Raw genomic sequence first — 21304 nt, forward strand, 5'->3', positions numbered from 1 at the left:
TAACACCATGGAAACAAGCAAAACCACAAGGGATATGTTTAGTCAATAAAAACACTTAATACAATAATAGTGGCGAAGAGGTACAGCGGTCAGCGTTCTCTCACTGTGCGGATAAAACGCTTCTGTTTAGCCGTGTTTTTGAGCGAAAAATAAGAACCTGAAAGTAAATCAGACTCTAACTTGAAATACTTATATATCTATAGCTTCATATCTATATCTGAAGGCACGACTGAAGTGATTGACAGCTCGACATGATTTGACCTCGTTCTACATAAAAGACGAAGACCGACAGTGGCTTGAAAATGTAAAGTAGCAGAGCGTTTTCAAGCGCCCCCCATCGATGATATAAATAGGACAATATTATAATTGTACTGGCAGTTGGACATGTGGGTGGTTTTAATAATGCAAGTGGATGGACATAAAACAGCGTCGACAGGAATCTAAAGTCAGTACGAACGGAAAGGAACAAGAGGACGTTTTCTTCCGAGCGGCACAAACATGAGGAGATTTGCATGAATTTGCAGATAATAAAGCGCAAAGAGCCTTTGTTAGCGGTTTTGTCTCAGCCGGGACACGAGTGGGACGCTCTCGGGAGACAAAACGGCCCCGATCAGCAGGAAGTAGAAGAGTCACAGTAAAAGTACTGATGGTTTTTCACAACTGTAAGACCATGAATCGTTGTTTCTTTTCTTCTTCAAAAAAAAAAGTACCTGAAGTTGTGCTTTGTAGTAGGAAACTTATAAATACTCACAAAATATAAACTCACCACTTCATTACTTTTGTGTGAAATATTATACTATTCAAAAACATACATTAAAGTTATTATTTGAAAAGAGCACATGGAGCGTCCACCACCTGCTCGTCTCCATGGAGATTTTAACATTTCGCCAGGAATGTTCCACCGTATGGCATGAAACATCCGTCTCCATGGAGACAGGGAGGTGCCTGAGCAATAAAAACAACTAACTGGAAAAAAATATGTATATATATGTTAGAAAAAAGATGGACAGTGGTGGAGAGTGATACTTTCTTTACTTTTACTTCACTATATTTGAGATCAGATATTTAGAGACTGAGGATTTATTTTGTTTTAGCACTTTCATGGCAAAGCACGGTTTATAAGAGGTACTTCTGTATTAAAGGCTCAGTATCAGTTCAAAAACAAAAGACGTTGTTTTTTCTTTTCCTTTTGGAAGTTTTACTGAACTTAAATATATTACAAACCTGTGTCTTCACAGTGAGTGAGAATGTTCAGAAGAGGTTTTAACATTATTTTTCCATGAATCATGCAGAACACTTTCCACCTCCAGAATGTTACATACTGTGCCTTTAAGTACATTTGTATGTGATACATTTACTTAGGTCACCAAATGTAGCACTTCTTCAACATACATACATTCCAAATAAAGCAATAACATCTCCATGGAGACAAGCCGGACCCTCCATCACAAAAAGATAAGTAAATATAAATGGCTTGGAAGTATTTTCAAATGATATCTAGCGGAAGTACTTTTTGGTGGATGTATAAATGGCCCGACATGTCCCAGGTTTACTGCAGTATGAGTTTGGACCTCCTCGAGTGAACAGGCTCACAGACTCCACTTTTCCCTTGGATCCTTCACACGGCCCCTCATCACAGTCAAAGGCTCGTGATTACAGCCCGTTCTCCCAGAAGGCCGCGCTGCTGTGGCATTGTGGGTAAGCAGCAGGGACGGCAGCGTCAGACAATGCCCTTCTCCTCCTCAGAGGGCGGGGCTGCGGGGTCCAGGCCATACCTCTTCATCTCCACGGCCACGTCGAACAGGTAATCGTAGCATTCACACCTGAGCACACAGCAACACAGGACCAGCCAATCACAGGGAGCCATTTTCAACAACGTTACCTCACAGGCATTCTAGAGGATGTGCTAATGTGCTAGAGGATGTGCTAGAGGATGTGCTAGAGGATGTGCTAGAGGATGCACTAATGTGCTAGATGATGTGCTAATGTGCTAGAGGATGTGCTAATGTGCTAGATGATGTGCTAATGTGCTAGAGGATGTGCTAATGTGCTAGAGGATGTGCTAGAGGATGTGCTAGAGGATGCACTAATGTGCTAGATGATGTGCTAATGTGCTAGAGGATGTGCTAATGTGCTAGATGATGTGCTAATGTGCTAATGTGCTAGAGGATGTGCTAATGTGCTAGAGGATGTGCTAGAGGATGTGCTAGAGGATGTGCTAATGTGCTAGAGGATGTGCTAATGTGCTAGAGGATGTGCTAGAGGACGTGTAGAGCAGGGGTGGGCAAACTACGGCCCACGGGCCACATCCGGGCCGCCGGGCCTTTCAATCCGGTCCGCCAAGCTTGTCCAAGTAATATTTTTTTTTTTAAATCCTTTTTTGCCCTCAGGCATCTGTCTGCACTTGTATCCTTAATAAATATGACATGAAATTACTTAAATAATAGATTCAATAGCCTATATTTGACAGAAAAGTGATATTTTATTTGATATTTAATTTTGGGGATTTTACTTTTTTCACACCAATGATCGCGGGCCGGTCCTCCAATACTTGCTTGGATTCGAATATGGCCCTCGGAGAAAAATAATTGCCCACCCCTGCTCTAGAGGATGTGCTAGAGGATGTGCTAGAGGACGTGCTAGAGGACGTGCTAGAGCAGGGGTGGGCAATTATTTTCCTCCGAGGGCCATATTCGAGCGGGCCGGATTATAAAGACTAGGTTCAGGTTTGGGAGGGTTTGAATTATCCTCTGAAGGTTCATTTTTAGATTTGTGTAGCCTCAGTTTACACTCCTAGTCACCGTACATGGTCTTAGCCTTCTGCCAGGACTCTCCCCACACGTAGACCCCGTGGCGCCGCACCAGGACCGCGCAGGACTCGGGGTACTCTTCCATCGCTCGGGCCATGCGCTCCTTCAGGTCCTTCTCCTCTGGGGTGTTCTCAATGATGGGCACCACCAGCAGGTCATCATATCTGGACACAAAACATGTGAGAGCGGCCTCCACGACCCCTCAGCGACCCCCTCAGCGACCCCCTCAGTGACCCCTCAGCAACCCCTCAGCGACCCCTCAGCGACCCCCTCAGCAACCACTCAGCGACCCCTCAGCGACCCCTCAGCGACCCCTCAGCGACCCCCTCAGCAACCACTCAGCGACCCCTCATCGACCCCTCAGCGACCCCCTCAGCGACCCCCTCAGCACACACCAAATGTGAGAGCGGCCTCCACAACAATCATGATAAAGTATGATGTGGAGTGAAGCAACTTGAGGGTGTGGTCAGGTGCGTTCTGTGAAGGGCCAGAATCATAACTATTAAACTTCTAAACCAGAGCCCTTAAAAACATCCACAGTCCATGCAGCACATCACATTTCTGCTTGTAAACCTGGCTCTCTGCACTGGGAGACAACCATCACAGGGGGCCTGGAGGCTGGGGGCTCGGAGGCCGGGGGCTCGGAGGCCGGGGGCTCGGAGGCCGGGGGCTCGGAGGCCGGGCACCACATAATGCGGGTCATCTCAGCAGTCTGGGAGGGTGCACTCCAGGATCCTCTGCTGCCGTCTGCCCTCGTTTATGGATCACAAGTGGAGTTCATACGATGTGTGTGTGGACTGTGCCACATTCTCTGCTCGACGACTCGTTTCACTTTCAGTTTCATCCGGACGGATTGGGAAAAAACACACGGACTTGTGCGCCATTCCCAAAGGGTGAACGCGAGCTCTCCACGCTGCGCTAAACAAATACAGCTGAAATAACTGATCCCTGCTGAGGATTGTTCAAATTTGGTAACACATTTTGGGAACTCAAACAGTATTTTGTCTTGTCAATCAAAACAAAAGATTTTATTGTGAAGTAAAAAATCCGTAGATGGAATCAGACAAGGATGAATGTTCTTCCTCTGCTGTGAACTGCTCACTTCTTTCATTGTGAATGAGGCATGACCGCAAACATCTCCCACACGCGCTGCTTTTGAATAACACAATTATCAGTCATTAGATCAAACACTATCACCATATATGGACTGGCACCTCCCCCTCCAGCCCCTTTATACCAGCATTAAGGACATGAAGGTAGCCTGGACCCGCCCCCTGGCCAAAGCTCCTGTTACTGCTAAGATTGGGAGGGGAAAATACAGCCCTTAATCTTTATCGACTAGTTGAATACAAAGAGGCCAATTTCGGTTCGACTCTGACCACATTGTCTGTCACTCACACATGAAAGAGGTGGACCAATAGGAGACGCAGGTAGAGAACAGCAGAGTGAACATGTTTGGGCTTAAAGCTGCTTTAGACCTGTGCAATTGATCTCATTTTAATCGAGATCGACTCTTGAGGAAGAGAATTCCACTATTTTGTGTGAAGCGGCTACTTTTATTGTTTATGTTCTCAAAAACCATTACATTTGTTTTTAATAAGACAAAGTGGATATTATTGCAATTGGTGTTTTGGAGAATTGCAAAATGAGAGTAGAGTTCATCTAACTTCTAACTTTGGTTAAAATGTAGTTTCATCTAAGGTAGTGTTGAGTTCATCTAACTTTGGTTAAAGATTTTGATGGGCTGCGTGACGTGTTTAGAGAGTGTTTTCACTCAGTGCAGCGCAGAGAAGGACTCCTGCGCCCAAAGTCCAGTTCCTCTATAAAACATTCTCAAAACGTTTAATGCTGAACATCTTTTTAAAGTGATGAGACGGGCCACAGCTCTAATTCAGCCCATGGTTTCCCTCTGGCAATAAAAAAGCATTATCAGACAGAAGGTATTGTTGCTTATGGTCCATTCACATTTTGTGTGACACTTGAACCTTAACCAGGACACATTTTAACTTATATCATCAGAATACCGCAAAAAAGAAAGATATATTAGACGTGCGCAACACTTAGGAATTTAGATAATACATATTTGGAACATTGAGTGGATCGATTATAGTAAAAAAATTCCACAAAAAGTGCTGATTATCTATTTTTGAAATGTGCAAAGTGATGTTGTAAATAAGGATATTAAGGTGATGTATCTGTGCTTTTGTGTGATATATTCATGTTATGCATTCACCTGTAGATATACATTTAAGTCACACACACAGTCACGTCACAGTTTGATTTTATATTGCCCCATCACACGCTCACGGTTAGGGATCATCATCATTTCTTGCTATTAAAAATTGTCTTTCAAATGTTCATTTTCTTTCAACCAAAAAACAGTCAGATTTCTTCCTCCACAGCCTGAACTCTGCTCCAGAACAAACATTTTACTGACAGTTGAGGCTGATCATTGACTACTAGAAACGGCCAAATCTCACTCTCGATTCAAAATGCGATCGGCTGCACAACCCTAATCGCAGAACGCCAAAGAAGGCAACGTTTTACAGCTCCAGGGTCAGTGTTCTTGGCAAACTGTGGGCGACGGTATCCACGAGTAACGAACCGTGACTAACGACTCAAATAGATTAGATCTTGATTTAAGAACTGCTTGTGAAAGGCTGAAAATGATACAAAGGTGTGTTCTGAACTGATCCACAAAAAGCCTCACATGTGGATCTGAACATGACGGGACCAGTCGGTGAGCGTGGGAGACAATGAGGTGAGAGGACTTAAGTATGAAGAAAGTGGATCACAGAGGAACAAGCACGGGCACAACATTTATCAGGAGATCTCTTGATTAGCTTTTGGCTGACTATAAAAAGGAGGCGCCGTCAGTTTGTGGCTACACGTTTCAGAACTTTTATTAGTGATAAATGAGGTAAACTGTGAATTTATTCCTACATAAAAAGGTGCACATTCTGGCATTTACAAAGAATAGACAACAGAACGATTCAAAAGTGAAAACATTCTGAAAGTTAGGCACAAGAAATACGTATCATTTAAAGGTGTGGTGCTTGGCTTTATTTGTGTCTGAGTAGATACAATTTCCCCCACATAAAGTGTATTGTAAAAGCAGCTCGTCGTGACAAAATCGGGCTGCTGCGAGCGGTCAGTATCTGATGATAAAGCTATTCATCTATCATATACTCGAAAGTAATAGCCATAAGCAGCGCTAGGATTAACTGTGCTCGGGTGGTTCGCGCCAGTTTCACTTTACGGTCTGAAAAAAGTCGTTCTAAAGCGGTGCACGCGGCTGAAAATGCATGTGAATATGAACGATGTGCCAAATGTCTGTGAGAGCTGGGCACAGAGGGCGGAGCTTGTACCTGTAGTTGGTTCTGGACGTGCCCCTGCGGATCCCCTTGATCATCTCCTGGTGTGTGATACGGAACTCTCTGCCCGGGAACAGCAGAGTGGCCAGAACCGCTGCCTTGGAGTGAGTGTGGATCACGGCCTGGGCCTCTGACGGACAAAACACCCGCTCAGACTAACGGAGCCTCATTATGAACACAATAACCACCAGAATTTCACTATTTATGTTCATTTCATTTGACTGAAATATTGTTTTCATCAATGTCATATGTTTCTTGCTTTGCAGACTAAAACTGAATTAAAAAATGATGTAATCTCAAACTATGAATAAAATTTCAAAAAAAATTGTTGAACAAAAGTACCGTATTTTCCAGAGTATAAGTCGCACCAGCCAAAAATAATAGAGAAGAAGAAAAACATATATAAGTCGCACTGGAGTATGAAATGCGGTTGCAAGTGTGAAAATAACAAATAATATTACATATAAGTCGCTCCGGAGTATAAGTATATAAGTATGAATATAAGTATAAGTCGCACCCCGGCCAAAACTATGAAAAAAGATGCAACTTATAGTCAAGATATTCATGTTGAATAGAAAAAAAACTTTTCACAACATTCCACTTTTCAATCCTAAAGTCCAAAGAGCCGTTATTCAAATGTCTCCTGAAGAAATCATAAACAATTCATCATAGTTTTAAAAATATATAATATAAAACATACATAAAACATGCACAATATGTAAAGTCCTCCGACAAAAGTAATCTGGACCAAGCCACTGCTCCTGACGACGCTCTCAGCAGCATTGAAGGACATACAAGGCCAATAAAGTTTGCCTTACCTTACATTACCACTACAATATATGAAGGTCTCGTCTCCATGGAGATATTATTGATTAGGCTGGAAGGTTCCACAGAATGGCGCTAAACTTATCCATCTCCACAGAGACAAGCAGCTCACAGTAGGAGGCTGTTTTTCGGGGTATTTCAGACCTTTCAAGCAATAATATCGTCACGGAGACTGATCTTTAAATGCTCTAAAACACCGTCACGGATCCCCACATTTCCCCCTCGTTCACACGGGACTTTACAGAGTGTCCGGCAGCCGTACCTCTCATAGTGTACGCGTTCATGAAGAGAGGAGTGCACTGACTCTTGGTGAGGCTCTTCCACTCCGGAGGACAGCTGATGTCTCGCTCCAGCAGGTCACACACAAACATGTCCTCGGGCTGAAAGAGACACCGCGTCAGTCCCACGGATCTGTGAACGACTGACACACTATACAGTACAAGGACATATTTTAATGCACGAGTTACAGCTAAGAGTGTATCGCTTTCTAATAGTATATCGTCATTGTATTATTATTATTATTACCATAGATATATTTTATGTCCAAATGATGTCCCCGATATGGTCAGTATTGTTCTCACCTGTATTCTCTCCTTTTGAACGCCTGAGGGAGCGACATAGATGTGCTCTCTGGAAAACGTGTAGAAATTAATGACACCAATTAATACTATAATTGCTAAAACGTATTTTAGTGAAGGTACTGATGTGTTACTGATGCTGTTATTGAGGTGTTCTGTGACAATAAAAAAATGTACATAAAAAAACATCAAACAACTGTGTTCTAGATTTATATATTGTTTACTATGCATCAAAACTGATAACTCAAATGATAGTCAAATAACTCAAATAATAATATGCGTATGATGTTTCACACACAAAAAAGGTAAATAATACTAATATTGTAACTTGGTCAAGTCTGGTGTCCATTTATCTAAGAGTTACTACAAAAATCAAAACCTAATCAGTCATTTTTCCCTCTTAAGTTGGTAAAGACATACAATTGTACAAAAAGTAAAATAAAAAGAACAGAGATGGCATGTCCTGACCCTTTCCTGAGACTGATGCCTCCGCCGGTGCCCGTGACCCATCCCAGCTGGTAGAAGAGTCGGCACAGCTCAGGGATCAGGACCCGTGGGTGCTCTCCGTCCTGCAGCACCCAACAACAGACAGTAACATGCTCACACATATATTATACATCTATATGATATATTGTTTTAAATGTGCTGGAGCCACTGACCTGCTCCTTTGTGGCAGCCGTGTCACAAAATTCACTTGTCCCACACAAGGATGACATCTGTCAAGATAAAATACAAAAATGAACTAACAAAACACAAATTGCCTTAATGTGGATACATCTGGGGGCAAAAAAAAGAAAAACATAAAATACAGAAAATAATTTAGAGTTCATGAAAAACAAATATGTTTACATATAAACCCAGCTTAATGACAATGTTCATGGTGGGCTACCTCACGATACAATACGTATCACAATACACAGAACTTGATACGATACACGTCCTGATTGATGTAGATCCCTTAAACCTTATGTTTTGATTAAGTAGAATAACAAAATGCAGTAGAATTTCATGTTCACACTGTCCTCAATATCAGAATACAACTGTCCTACGATGAAGTCACATTTTCAGCTCCACAGATTCAGCCGTCTGTAGGTTCAGAACTGTAGATCTCGGAACTTTCAAATGACTTTATGTTGTTTTAAGCGTAAAACGATACCCATCGCTGTATCGATACACGTATTGCCAAGATGTTCATCACAATATATCGCAATATTGATATATTGAGGTATAAATACCCCTAATTCATGGATGAATCAGCTGTTCAGAAGAAAAAATAGTTAAGAAAAGCAGAGGTCAAAAAAGGACGAACCAGTTAATTTTACTAATTTTTACTCAAATTTCCAACTCATTATCAATACTAATGAATAGCAGTAATGATAATAGAATGTGATTTTCAACACAAACACTAGTACTTTGTGTTTGTGTAATGACTCTAAAACTGTTCAGGAAAGGTCGCACATTGTCCTGTTTGTGTGACTTTTAGCATTTGATTTCGATACTTTTGACAACACTACTTCTAAGACTAATTTGATACAAAACATGGGTGTTTTAATTACCCACATGAGCATAAAAGCTCTAGAGTCACATGTTGCTGCTCAGTTAGCACACAGGCTAATTACTTCTCCCGTTTATATATTGTCTAACTCCGTTTTCATCTCAAACTCCAGCATGTGCCTACAATTACAGTAGTGGCTTTTTACCTTTTACATACCCAAAGCTGCAATATCAGTCTAAAAATAGGACGTAAATGAGCTGTACTCACTTTTTATGATGGAAATCGCGGCCACAGTCGGAACCAAAACACAGCCACGTCATCAGCAAGCGACGTCCGCGTGTGTGCGTCCCAGAAACAAACACCAGCGCGGAGGAGGAACCATGAGAGGAGCGGAAGAGAGGACAAAGTGCAAAAGGCACGAGCATAATAATAGCTCCATGGGCAGGTGAACATGTGGGCAGAGAAGCTCAGTCAGCAGCTGGGACGTCCCACCTGGGGCGTGGGAGGCTGGTTGGTCACCAGGTTCTTCATAAGGAAGAACAGAGTCCTGGAGGAGAACGCGGTGCAGCTCTGTGGCATTCAGCCCGGGGACACTGTGCTGGAAGTGGGACACGGCCCTGGGCTCGGCCTGCGGTCCGCGGCCAAACTGCTGACACACGGGACACTTCTGGGGGTCGACTACTCCGAGTTAATGCACAACAAAGCCAAAAAGCTTCTGAAGGAGCATGTCGCCAGCGGGAAAGTGCGGCTCCACCTCTGTGACGTCGCAGCCATGCCTCTGGCGGACAACACGGTGGACAGAGTCTTCCACTGTAACTGCTACTACTTCTGGCCTGACCAGAGGAAGGGGGCCTCGGAGTTGCACCGCGTGATGAAACCAGGGGCCTTGATGGTGACCACGCTGAGGCTGGAGAATGTGTCTCTTTTGGCTTCCAAACAAGCGCTGCCCAAAGATAAGTGGCGACCGGAAGTGTACATGTCCGCTCTGAGCGACTCTGGATTCACTGACGTCAGGATGGAAGACGCGCGCGCTGAAAACATAACGTTTCAGGCGATCTACGCCACTGCTTCAAAATGAACAGAAATCAAACTCATCTGACTCAGGATGTCTGCTCCAGAGAACTGAAGATGGAAACATTGATCCACAAATCCAGCAAATCAGAAACTCTACATTTACACGTGATTACTGTGCTAAACAGATATAGGATTAAAGCACCGCAATAATTGTAATACTGAAACAAAATAAAAATGTTTGAATGTATCATTCTGATTCTCGAGAAATATATAAATAAAGAGTTTTTTCATTGTGCTTTTTAATCATTACCACGGAATAAAGCGTACTATGATAAAATAGTTAATTGATGCTACATATGTATGTTTAATTTTTTTGGGAAGGTAAAATTGTATGTATAATTTACATACAATATTAATAAGTTAAATTAAATGATTTACAATGTTTGTTTTTTTTTAAGTACATTTATTATGTGATTTTGTAAAGATGCTTAATGTAGCTTGACAAAACGTTTCCTAAAGGAGCCAGAAGAGGGCAGTAGACCGTTAGAACGTCAGGGCCAATGAAAGTGCTGGTGTTATAGTTGCTATGGGGCGTTGTGAAAATCAATAGCATCTGATCAAAATGTTGTAATTAATTATTGTTTACTCCGATAATTGAACTAATTGTTGTATCCTATTTATTTTTTGTGTGTTTGCCATGACCATTATCAACGCAGCTGTAGTTTTACAAAAGAATAAATCACAAAGTGCAGGAGACAGAGGGGCCTGAGCCTGTGTTTCCTCCATAGGCTCTCGACTCAAAGCTTTCCCTCCTGAAGCTCTAATCAACTGCACTTACTACACTCTAATGACATAAAACACTGCAGAAGAAGAATATATACTGAGGCTCATTTTGGTTTCAAATGGCATGTTTGTTCGTCTTTAAGTCTCCTTTTTGCTTTTCCGATGTAAAAACCTTCACGCTCACATTCCTGTTAGTGGCACAGCTCTTCAGGTGGGAAAGCAGAGCACCAGGGGCCAAAACATGATGGTGCATATGTTATTTCAATATGCATGCTCTAATGGACATGTTCCTCTGCTTCTGACATATTTGCATTTAAAGGGTATTTGCATTAACGTATCTATGTATGTGGAGCTCAAGGCTGTGATTTGTCCTGTGAAGGAACTTGATCCGTGTGTCAGAGCGACACAGGCCCAGACACGTTACACATGTGTCACATGTGACTCATCGTAAGAGCTGAGCCTGGTGATCGTTCAGTATTGAACAGTAACATCAATAAAAATGTTACATTTAGTTTATGGTAAACTGCAATATTGAACCTGTAATAGACACGGGTCCATTTATAGTTCGTCCTGTGGATTGTCATTTACATTTTTTAAAGTGGCTTCCTGATACTGAGTACGTGTAGACCTAAGTACGTGTAGACCTGAGTACGTGTAGACCTGAGTATGTGTAGACCTGAGTATGTGTAGACCTGAGTATGTGTAGACCTAAGTACGTGTAGACCTGAGTACGTGTAGACCTGAGTATGTGTAGACCTGAGTATGTGTAGACCTGAGTATGTGTAGACCTTAGTATGTGTAGACCTAAGTACGTGTAGACCTGAGTACGTGTAGACCTGAGTACGTGTAGACCTGAGTATGTGTAGACCTGAGTACGTGTAGACCTGAGTACGTGTAGACCTGAGTACGTGTAGACCTGAGTATGTGTAGACCTGAGTACGTGTAGACCTGAGTACGTGTAGACCTGAGTACGTGTAGACCTTAGTATGTGTAGACCTGAGTAGACCTGAGTACGTGTAGACCTGAGTACGTGTAGACCTGAGTACGTGTAGACCTGAGTACGTGTAGACCTGAGTACGTGTAGACCTTAGTATGTGTAGACCTGAGTAGACCTGAGTACGTGTAGACCTGAGTATGTGTAGACCTTAGTATGTGTAGACCTGAGTAGACCTGAGTACGTGTAGACCTTAGTATGTGTAGACCTGAGTAGACCTGAGTATGAGTAGACCTGAGTACGTGTAGACCTAAGTACGTGTAGACCTGAGTATGTGTAGACCTGAGTACGTGTAGACCTGAGTACGTGTAGACCTGAGTACGTGTAGACCTGAGTACGTGTAGACCTTAGTATGTGTAGACCTGAGTAGACCTGAGTATGAGTAGACCTGAGTACGTGTAGACCTGAGTACGTGTAGACCTGAGTACGTGTAGACCTGAGTACGTGTAGACCTAAGTACGTGTAGACCTGAGTACGTGTAGACCTGAGTACGTGTAGACCTGAGTACGTGTAGACCTGAGTACGTGTAGACCTAAGTACGTGTAGACCTGAGTACGTGTAGACCTGAGTACGTGTAGACCTGAGTACGTGTAGACCTGAGTACGTGTAGACCTGAGTACGTGTAGACCTGAGTACGTGTAGACCTGTAGACCTGAGTACGTGTAGACCTGAGTATGTGTAGACCTTAGTATGTGTAGACCTGAGTAGACCTGAGTACGTGTAGACCTTAGTATGTGTAGACCTGAGTAGACCTGAGTACGTGTAGACCTTAGTATGTGTAGACCTGAGTAGACCTGAGTACGTGTAGACCTGAGTACGTGTAGACCTGAGTACGTGTAGACCTGAGTATGTGTAGACCTAAGTACGTGTAGACCTGAGTACGTGTAGACCTAAGTACGTGTAGACCTGAGTATGTGTAGACCTGAGTACGTGTAGACCTGAGTACGTGTAGACCTGAGTACGTGTAGACCTGAGTACGTGTAGACCTTAGTATGTGTAGACCTGAGTAGACCTGAGTATGAGTAGACCTGAGTACGTGTAGACCTGAGTACGTGTAGACCTGAGTACGTGTAGACCTGAGTACGTGTAGACCTAAGTACGTGTAGACCTGAGTACGTGTAGACCTGAGTACGTGTAGACCTGAGTACGTGTAGACCTGAGTACGTGTAGACCTGAGTACGTGTAGACCTGTAGACCTGAGTACGTGTAGACCTGAGTACGTGTAGACCTGAGTACGTGTAGACCTGTAGACCTGAGTACGTGTAGACCTGAGTACGTGTAGACCTGAGTACGTGTAGACCTGAGTACGTGTAGACCTGTAGACCTGAGTACGTGTAGACCTGAGTACGTGTAGACCTGAGTACGTGTAGACCTGAGTACGTGTAGACCTGTAGACCTGAGTACGTGTAGACCTGAGTATGTGTAGACCTGAGTACGTGTAGACCTGAGTACGTGTAGACCTGAGTACGTGTAGACCTGAGTACGTGTAGACCTTAGTATGTGTAGACCTGAGTATGTGTAGACCTGAGTACGTGTAGACCTGAGTACGTGTAGACCTGAGTACGTGTAGACCTGAGTATGTGTAGACCTTAGTATGTGTAGACCTGAGTATGTGTAGACCTGAGTACGTGTAGACCTGAGTACGTGTAGACCTGAGTATGTGTAGACCTGAGTATGTGTAGACCTTAGTATGTGTAGACCTGAGTAGACCTGAGTACGTGTAGACCTGAGTACGTGTAGACCTGAGTACGTGTAGACCTGAGTACGTGTAGACCTAAGTACGTGTAGACCTGAGTACGTGTAGACCTAAGTACGTGTAGACCTGAGTATGTGTAGACCTGAGTACGTGTAGACCTGTAGACCTGAGTACGTGTAGACCTGAGTATGTGTAGACCTGAGTACGTGTAGACCTGAGTATGTGTAGACCTGAGTACGTGTAGACCTGAGTATGTGTAGACCTGAGTACGTGTAGACCTGAGTACGTGTAGACCTGAGTACGTGTAGACCTGAGTATGTGTAGACCTGAGTATAGGTTAAACGCTTTATAAAGTTAATTTAGCTTATAATTGTATAATCGGATCACACACAAAAAATACTAAATATATACGGGGAATGTTAAATGCCTTAAAACCAATTTAATCGTTATAAAAAAAAAAGAGTCTTAAAAATATTAGATACAAACCTTACTCATTTCATCTTTGCTCATATGACATATCATATGTCTTTGTCAGTCTAAGTTTTGACCATTTAAAAACATTCAAATTAGGCTTGTTTCATTTCTAAATGTTTACACAGTGTTTATGACTGGAACAAGTGACAGAGCTTCTGCTCCAGACAGCATCAGCCGCTCTCAGAGACGATCTCAAACATTGGGTCAAGACAGGGGTGAGCAATTATTTTCCTTCAAGGGCCATATTCGAATCCAGGCAAGTAGCGGAGGGCCGGTGTGAATTTTATTTTCTTAATTAAATATCAAAGAAAATATCACTTTTCTGTCAAATACAGGCTATTGAATCTATGATTTCATTCATTTCACGTCATATTTATTAAGGATACAAGTGCAGACAGATGCCTGTTTGGTGGGCCGGATTATAAAGACAAACGGGCACACATGTGGCCCGCGGGCCGCAGTTTTCCACCCCTGGCTCAAGAGGAACCAGGTCTGGCATAATTCATAATCTATGTTCATTAATATGCACTGTTCCAAAGAATGAGGGATTACATCGACGCTGTTCCTTTTGAGTAAATAAATCCCCCAAAAAATGGTTTACATAAAAAAGGAAACTTTCCATTCCTAAAGTAGCACATATAGTTTCACAAATAGACCTAGATGAACTGTGCCCCACCATGGACCAGAGCACATAAGTCAGTAAGATTTAGTTTTGTTTTTTCAGCCATCTCACGCTTCGTCCCACTTAAACAAAGGTTTTGTCCTGCACTTGTTGGTTTTCATCTGGTCGTCCTAATTCCAGGGAAAGCAATAACTTACAAATAGCAGAAAAGTGACATAAAGTACCTTTAAGGAAATAGTCTAGACATTAGTGGTGATGGTGAGAGGCTGAAGAGCCTGTTGAATTAAAAAAAAGCGCGTCTTTATGTGTAATAGAGTCATTGAAGGCCTTTGTTACTGACTGTTGCTAATGTCTGCTACAACATGACTAACACACAAAGTAACCGCTCCTTTCTCCTGCGCTCGCTCTCGTTTGAAGCTGACGTCATGAGCCACAGGGTAAGTTTCCACATGTCAGGGAGAGAGGAGGAAGGAGTGTTGTGCGGGTCGGGACAGGCCTCACCCACACACTCTCTTCACCCTTCAGCGGGTGCCAGAGCGCCCCAGGGCCATGACGCATCCGCCTCGTCACACCTCGCGCAGGAAACACTGTAACATGTGCTGCACTTTACAGATGGGAAGTGTTGTAACAGGCTCATCATCGTTTGAGGTCTGGATATTAAAATATACCATCATTTTGAAGAAAGAACTTTCCCTTCCTGTTCTCAGGCTTAAGGACGATCTGAATTAGCTTTTAAAGTCAAAGGTCCTGTTTCTATTATTAAGCTCTTTTAGATCAATATTGCATTTTTTACAATGAACTAATTGTGAGTGTGTGTGCGTTCTTGTGTGTAGCCCTGTCCAGTCTGACTCTGCTTCCGCTGTAAGGAGTGATATACCTCTGATGACACAGGCCGAGATAACAAGAGCTGAGCCGAGTGTTCGACTGGTTCACCACAGAAATACTATTATCACCACCTGAGAAAAGCACAGTGCATGCTACAGCTACATAGGCTATAACCATTAGCAGCGCTCATTTAGCATTTTTCAACCTTTTAGATTGTATGCCTTGAGTTGAGTTGTGCTGGTGCTGGACAATATATATATATATATATATATATATATATATATAGGGTCCTACAGGGGGCTTAAGGGTCCCTCCTCCAGTTTGGGGGTCACTGCCCTGAGTGCTCCTGATCACTAACAGGGCGTGGCTGTTTATTGCCTGTTCTTGTCATTGAGCTGCTTCTGAGGACTTGTCTTACTGGTTGTAGGTATTTGACTGTTGCCACTTTCCTTGTTTCCTCTTCAAAGTTGACATTTCCCTGTGGGATTCCCAGGTACTTGTAACCGTCCTCAATGTCTGCTATTGTTCCTTCTGGGAGTGAGACCTCCTCTGTGTGGACCACCGTCCTCTCTTTGCCTCCATCTAACTACACTTCTTAATCCTGAAGTACATCCCAATGTCAGCGCTGCAGCTCCTGGTCGTGTGGATCAGTGAGTCCATGTCTCGCTCGCTCTTAGTGTTCAGCGGATCCATGTAGAGGAGGTGACTGATCGTGGCCCCGTTCCTGAGTCGTATCCATAGCCAGTCTTGTTTATTTGGGGTGTTCAGACCTGTGAAGAACAGCAGAGGGTGGTTTCCCACAGGTGCATCGAGTTTGCTATAAAGGCTCAGTCCTGTTAATATTCCTTATTTGCTTATTCCCGTTAGGGCTTTTGTGACTTTGGGCCTTACATGGGGCACACCCTGGACAGGGGCCAGCTCGTCGCAGGTTTAACACAGAGACAAACAGTTACTCACATTTATTCACTAGGTCTAATTTAGAGTTGCCAGTTTTACCAAACACATGCCTGTATTTGGACAGTGGGAGGAGCCGGAGAACACAGAGAGTATCCATGGTAACACCAGGAGTGCTCCACCTAGAGGTCATGTGATGTAGGTCTGGCTCGGGAATCGAACCCATGACCTCCTTATCGGGAGGCGAGATAATATACAATCTTTTGGTTCGACAGTTGGAATTAAACCACTAACCTTAGAGTTGGACAGATCTAACCTTAGAGTTGAACAGATCTAACCTTAGAGTAGGACAGATCTAACCTTAGAGTTGAACAGATCTAACCTTAGAGTTGGACAGATCTAACCTTAGAGTAGGACAGATCTAACCTTAGAGTAGGACAGATCTAACCTTAGAGTTGAACAGATCTAGCCTTAGAGTTGAACAGATCTAACCTTAGAGTAGGACGGATCTAACCTTAGAGTTGAACAGATCTAACCTTAGAGTTGAACAGATCTAACCTTAGAGTTGGACAGATCTAACCTTAGAGTAGGGCAGATCTAACCTTAGAGTTGAACAGATCTAACCTTAGAGTAGGACAGATCTAACCTTAGAGTTGAACAGATCTAACCTTAGAGTAGGACAGATCTAACCTTAGAGTTGAACAGATCTAACCTTAGAGTTGGACAGATCTAACCTTAGAGTAGGACAGATCTAACCTTAGAGTAGGACAGATCTAACCTTAGAGTTGAACAGATCTAGCCTTAGAGTTGAACAGATCTAACCTTAGAGTAGGACGGATCTAACCTTAGAGTTGAACAGATCTAACCTTAGAGTTGAACAGATCTAACCTTAGAGTTGGACAGATCTAACCTTAGAGTAGGGCAGATCTAACCTTAGAGTTGAACAGATCTAACCTTAGAGTAGGACAGATCTAACCTTAGAGTAGGACAGATCTAACCTTAGAGTAGGACAGATCCAACCTTAGAGTAGGACAGATCTAACCTTAGAGTTGAACAGATCTAACCTTAGAGTAGGACAGATCTAACCTTAGAGTAGGACAGATCTAACCTTAGAGTTGAACAGATCTGACCTTAGAGTTGAACAGATCTAACCTTAGAGTAGGACAGATCTAACCTTAGAGTTGGACAGATCTAACCTTAGAGTTGAACAGATCTAACCTTAGAGTAGGACAGATCTAACCTTAGAGTTGAACAGATCTAACCTTAGAGTAGGACAGATCTAACCTTAGAGTTGAACAGATCTAACCTTAGAGTTGAACAGATCTAACCTTAGAGTTGAACAGATCTAACCTTAGAGTTGGACAGATCTAACCTTAGAGTTGGACAGATCTAACCTTAGAGTAGGACAGATCTAACCTTAGAGTTGAACAGATCTAACCTTAGAGTAGGACAGATCTAACCTTAGAGTTGAACAGATCTAACCTTAGAGTTGAACAGATCTAACCTTAGAGTGGGACAGATCTAACCTTAGAGTAGGACAGATCTAACCTTAGAGTAGGACAGATCTAACCTTAGAGTTGAACAGATCTAACCTTAAAGTTGAACAGATCTAACCTTAGAGTAGGACAGATCTAACCTTAGAGTAGGACAGATCTAACCTTAGAGTTGAACAGATCTAACCTTAGAGTTGAACAGATCTAACCTTAGAGTTGGACAGATCTAACCTTAGAGTAGGACAGATCTAACCTTAGAGTTGAACAGATCTAACCTTAGAGTAGGACAGATCTAACCTTAGAGTTGAACATATCTAACCTTAGAGTTGAACAGATTTAACCTTAGAGTAGGACAGATCTAACCTTAGAGTTGAACAGATCTAACCTTAGAGTAGGACAGATCTAACCTTAGAGTTGAACAGATCTAACCTTAGAGTAGGACAGATCTAACCTTAGAGTAGGACAGATCTAACCTTAGAGTTGAACAGATCTAACCTTAGAGTTGAACCTTAGAGTTGAACAGATCTAACCTTAGAGTAGGACAGATCTAACCTTAGAGTAGGACAGATTTAACCTTAGAGTAGGACAGATCTAACCTTAGAGTTGAACAGATCTAACCTTAGAGTAGGACAGATCTAACCTTAGAGTTGAACATATCTAACCTTAGAGTTGAACAGATTTAACCTTAGAGTAGGACAGATCTAACCTTAGAGTTGAACAGATCTAACCTTAGAGTAGGACAGATCTAACCTTAGAGTTGAACAGATCTAACCTTAGAGTAGGACAGATCTAACCTTAGAGTAGGACAGATCTAACCTTAGAGTTGAACAGATCTAACCTTAGAGTTGAACCTTAGAGTTGAACAGATCTAACCTTAGAGTAGGACAGATCTAACCTTAGAGTAGGACAGATTTAACCTTAGAGTAGGACAGATCTAACCTTAGAGTTGAACAGATCTAACCTTAGAGTAGGACAGATCTAACCTTAGAGTAGGACAGATCTAACCTTAGAGTTGAACAGATCTAACCTTAGAGTAGGACAGATCTAACCTTAGAGTTGAACAGATCTAACCTTAGACTAGGACAGATCTAACCTTAGAGTAGGACAGATCTAACCTTAGAGTTGAACAGATCTAACCTTAGAGTTGAACAGATCTAACCTTAGAGTAGGACAGATCTAACCTTAGAGTTCAACAGATCTAACCTTAGAGTTAAACAGATCTAACCTTAGAGTAGGACAGATCTAACCTTAGAGTTGAACAGATCTAACCTTAGAGTTGAACAAATCTAACCTTAGAGTAGGACAGATCTAGCCTTAGAGTTGAACAGATCTAACCTTAGAGTAGGACAGATCTAACCTTAGAGTTGAACAGATCTAACCTTAGAGTTGAACAGATTTAACCTTAGAGTAGGACAGATCTAACCTTAGAGTTGAACAGATCTAACCTTAGAGTTGAACAGATCTAACCTTAGAGTAGGACAGATCTAACCTTAGAGTTGAACAGATCTAACCTTAGAGTTGAACAGATCTAACCTTAGAGTTGAACAGATCTAACCTTAGAGTAGGACAGATCTAACCTTAGAGTTGAACAGATCTAACCTTAGAGTTGAACAGATCTAACCTTAGAGTAGGACAGATCTAACCTTAGAGTAGGACAGATTTAACCTTAGAGTAGGACAGATCTAACCTTAGAGTTGAACAGATCTAACCTTAGAGTAGGACAGATCTAACCTTAGAGTAGGACAGATCTAACCTTAGAGTTGAACAGATCTAACCTTAGAGTAGGACAGATCTAACCTTAGAGTTGAACAGATCTAACCTTAGAGTAGGACAGATCTAACCTTAGAGTAGGACAGATCTAACCTTAGAGTTGAACAGATCTAACCTTAGAGTTGAACAGATCTAACCTTAGAGTAGGACAGATCTAACCTTAGAGTTGAACAGATCTAACCTTAGAGTTGAACAGATCTAACCTTAGAGTAGGACAGATCTAACCTTAGAGTAGGACAGATCTAACCTTAGAGTTGAACATATCTAACCTTAGAGTAGGACAGATCTAACCTTAGAGTTGAACAGATCTAACCTTAGAGTTGAACAGATCTAACCTTAGAGTAGGACAGATCTAACCTTAGAGTTGAACAGATCTAACCTTAGAGTAGGACAGATCTAACCTTAGAGTTGAACAGATCTAACCTTAGAGTAGGACAGATCTAACCTTAGAGTTGAACAGATCTAACCTTAGAGTAGGACAGATCTAACCTTAGAGTAGGACAGCTTCTCTAACCCCTGAGCCACTGAGCAGCAGACTGACTGTATACTCGCCCATGTTTGCGGTCTGGTTATATAATACATTGAATTGAATATTATTATTGTATTGAATTATTATTATTATATACTGTGTTATTTGAAGTTTTATTGGCACTTAAGTATCTGGAGTCATGACGGCACATGTGCAGGGCCTCCAGCCTTTGTCACTTTGCTCCAACTGCTGCTTATGTCAATCTGAAACACACGCCAAGTTTACGATTCCACTGAATTCGTTTTGGCACAAAATCTGTGCAAAGCTTTTTTCGGGGGCGGAGCCTGTGATGGTATTAATTTCCCAGAATATTCCCCAGTACGGCATTAAACCTATTTACTGAAAGTAGAGTCCTTCTCCGCCTCCTCCGCAACCTCCTCCTCAGTGCCTCCTCCTTCAGGCTCCTGTCCTCCTCCTCAGAGCCTCCTCCTCCTCCGCAGAGCCTCCTCCTCCGCTTCCTCCTCAGAACCTCCTCCTCCTCCGCAGAGCCTCCTCCTCCGCTTCCTCCGCAGAGCCTCCTCCTCCGCAGAGCCTCCTCCTCCTCCGCAGAGCCTCCTCCTCCGCTTCCTCCTCAGAGCCTCCTCCTCCTCCGCAGAGCCTCCTCCTCCGCTTCCTCCTCAGAGCCTCCTCCTCCTCCGCAGAGCCTCCTCCTCCGCTTCCTCCTCAGAGCCTCCTCCTCCTCCGCAGAGCCTCCTCCTCCGCTTCCTCCTCAGAGCCTCCTCCTCCTCCGCAGAGCCTCCTCCTCCGCAGAGCCTCCTCCTCCTCCGCAGAGCCTCCTCCTCCGCTTCCTCCTCAGAGCCTCCTCCTCCTCCGCAGAGCCTCCTCCTCCGCTTCCTCCTCAGAGCCTCCTCCTCCTCCGCAGAGCCTCCTCCTCCGCTTCCTCCTCAGAGCCTCCTCCTCCTCCGCAGAGCCTCCTCCTCCGCTTCCTCCTCAGAACCTCCTCCTCCTCCGCAGAGCCTCCTCCTCCGCTTCCTCCTCAGAGCCTCCTCCTCCTCCGCAGAGCCTCCTCCTCCGCTTCCTCCTCAGAACCTCCTCCTCCTCCGCAGAGCCTCCTCCTCCGCTTCCTCCGCAGAGCCTCCTCCTCCTCCGCAGAGCCTCCTCCTCCGCTTCCTCCGCAGAGCCTCCTCC

General features: G+C 43.3%; 2 protein-coding genes across 2 annotated transcripts; one reads left to right on the forward strand and one right to left on the reverse strand.

The window, feature by feature from the left end:
• Positions 1–1212: 1212 nt before the first annotated feature.
• On the reverse strand, positions 1213–9395 carry apip (APAF1 interacting protein). Its single transcript, XM_072465489.1, has 8 exons — positions 9350–9395; positions 8247–8303; positions 8056–8156; positions 7591–7639; positions 7272–7389; positions 6179–6314; positions 2807–2974; positions 1213–1823 (listed from the first exon to the last, which is right to left on the reverse strand). Exons 2-8 carry the CDS (start codon positions 8301–8303, stop codon positions 1721–1723), a joined length of 732 nt encoding a protein of 243 aa, XP_072321590.1. The 5' UTR covers positions 9350–9395; the 3' UTR covers positions 1213–1720.
• A 34-nt stretch (positions 9396–9429) lies between these two features.
• LOC140381428 (uncharacterized methyltransferase YdaC) lies at positions 9430–10388 on the forward strand. The gene has a single exon (XM_072465490.1). The coding sequence runs from the start codon at positions 9534–9536 to the stop codon at positions 10158–10160; it is 627 nt and encodes a 208-aa protein (XP_072321591.1). The 5' UTR covers positions 9430–9533; the 3' UTR covers positions 10161–10388.
• The last annotated feature ends 10916 nt before the right edge of the window (positions 10389–21304 follow it).

This window comes from Eucyclogobius newberryi, unplaced genomic scaffold, assembly GCF_026437365.1.
Source record: "Eucyclogobius newberryi isolate DKJ021-1_F unplaced genomic scaffold, fEucNew1.0.hap1 SCAF_5, whole genome shotgun sequence".
NCBI lineage: Eukaryota > Metazoa > Chordata > Actinopteri > Gobiiformes > Gobiidae > Eucyclogobius > Eucyclogobius newberryi.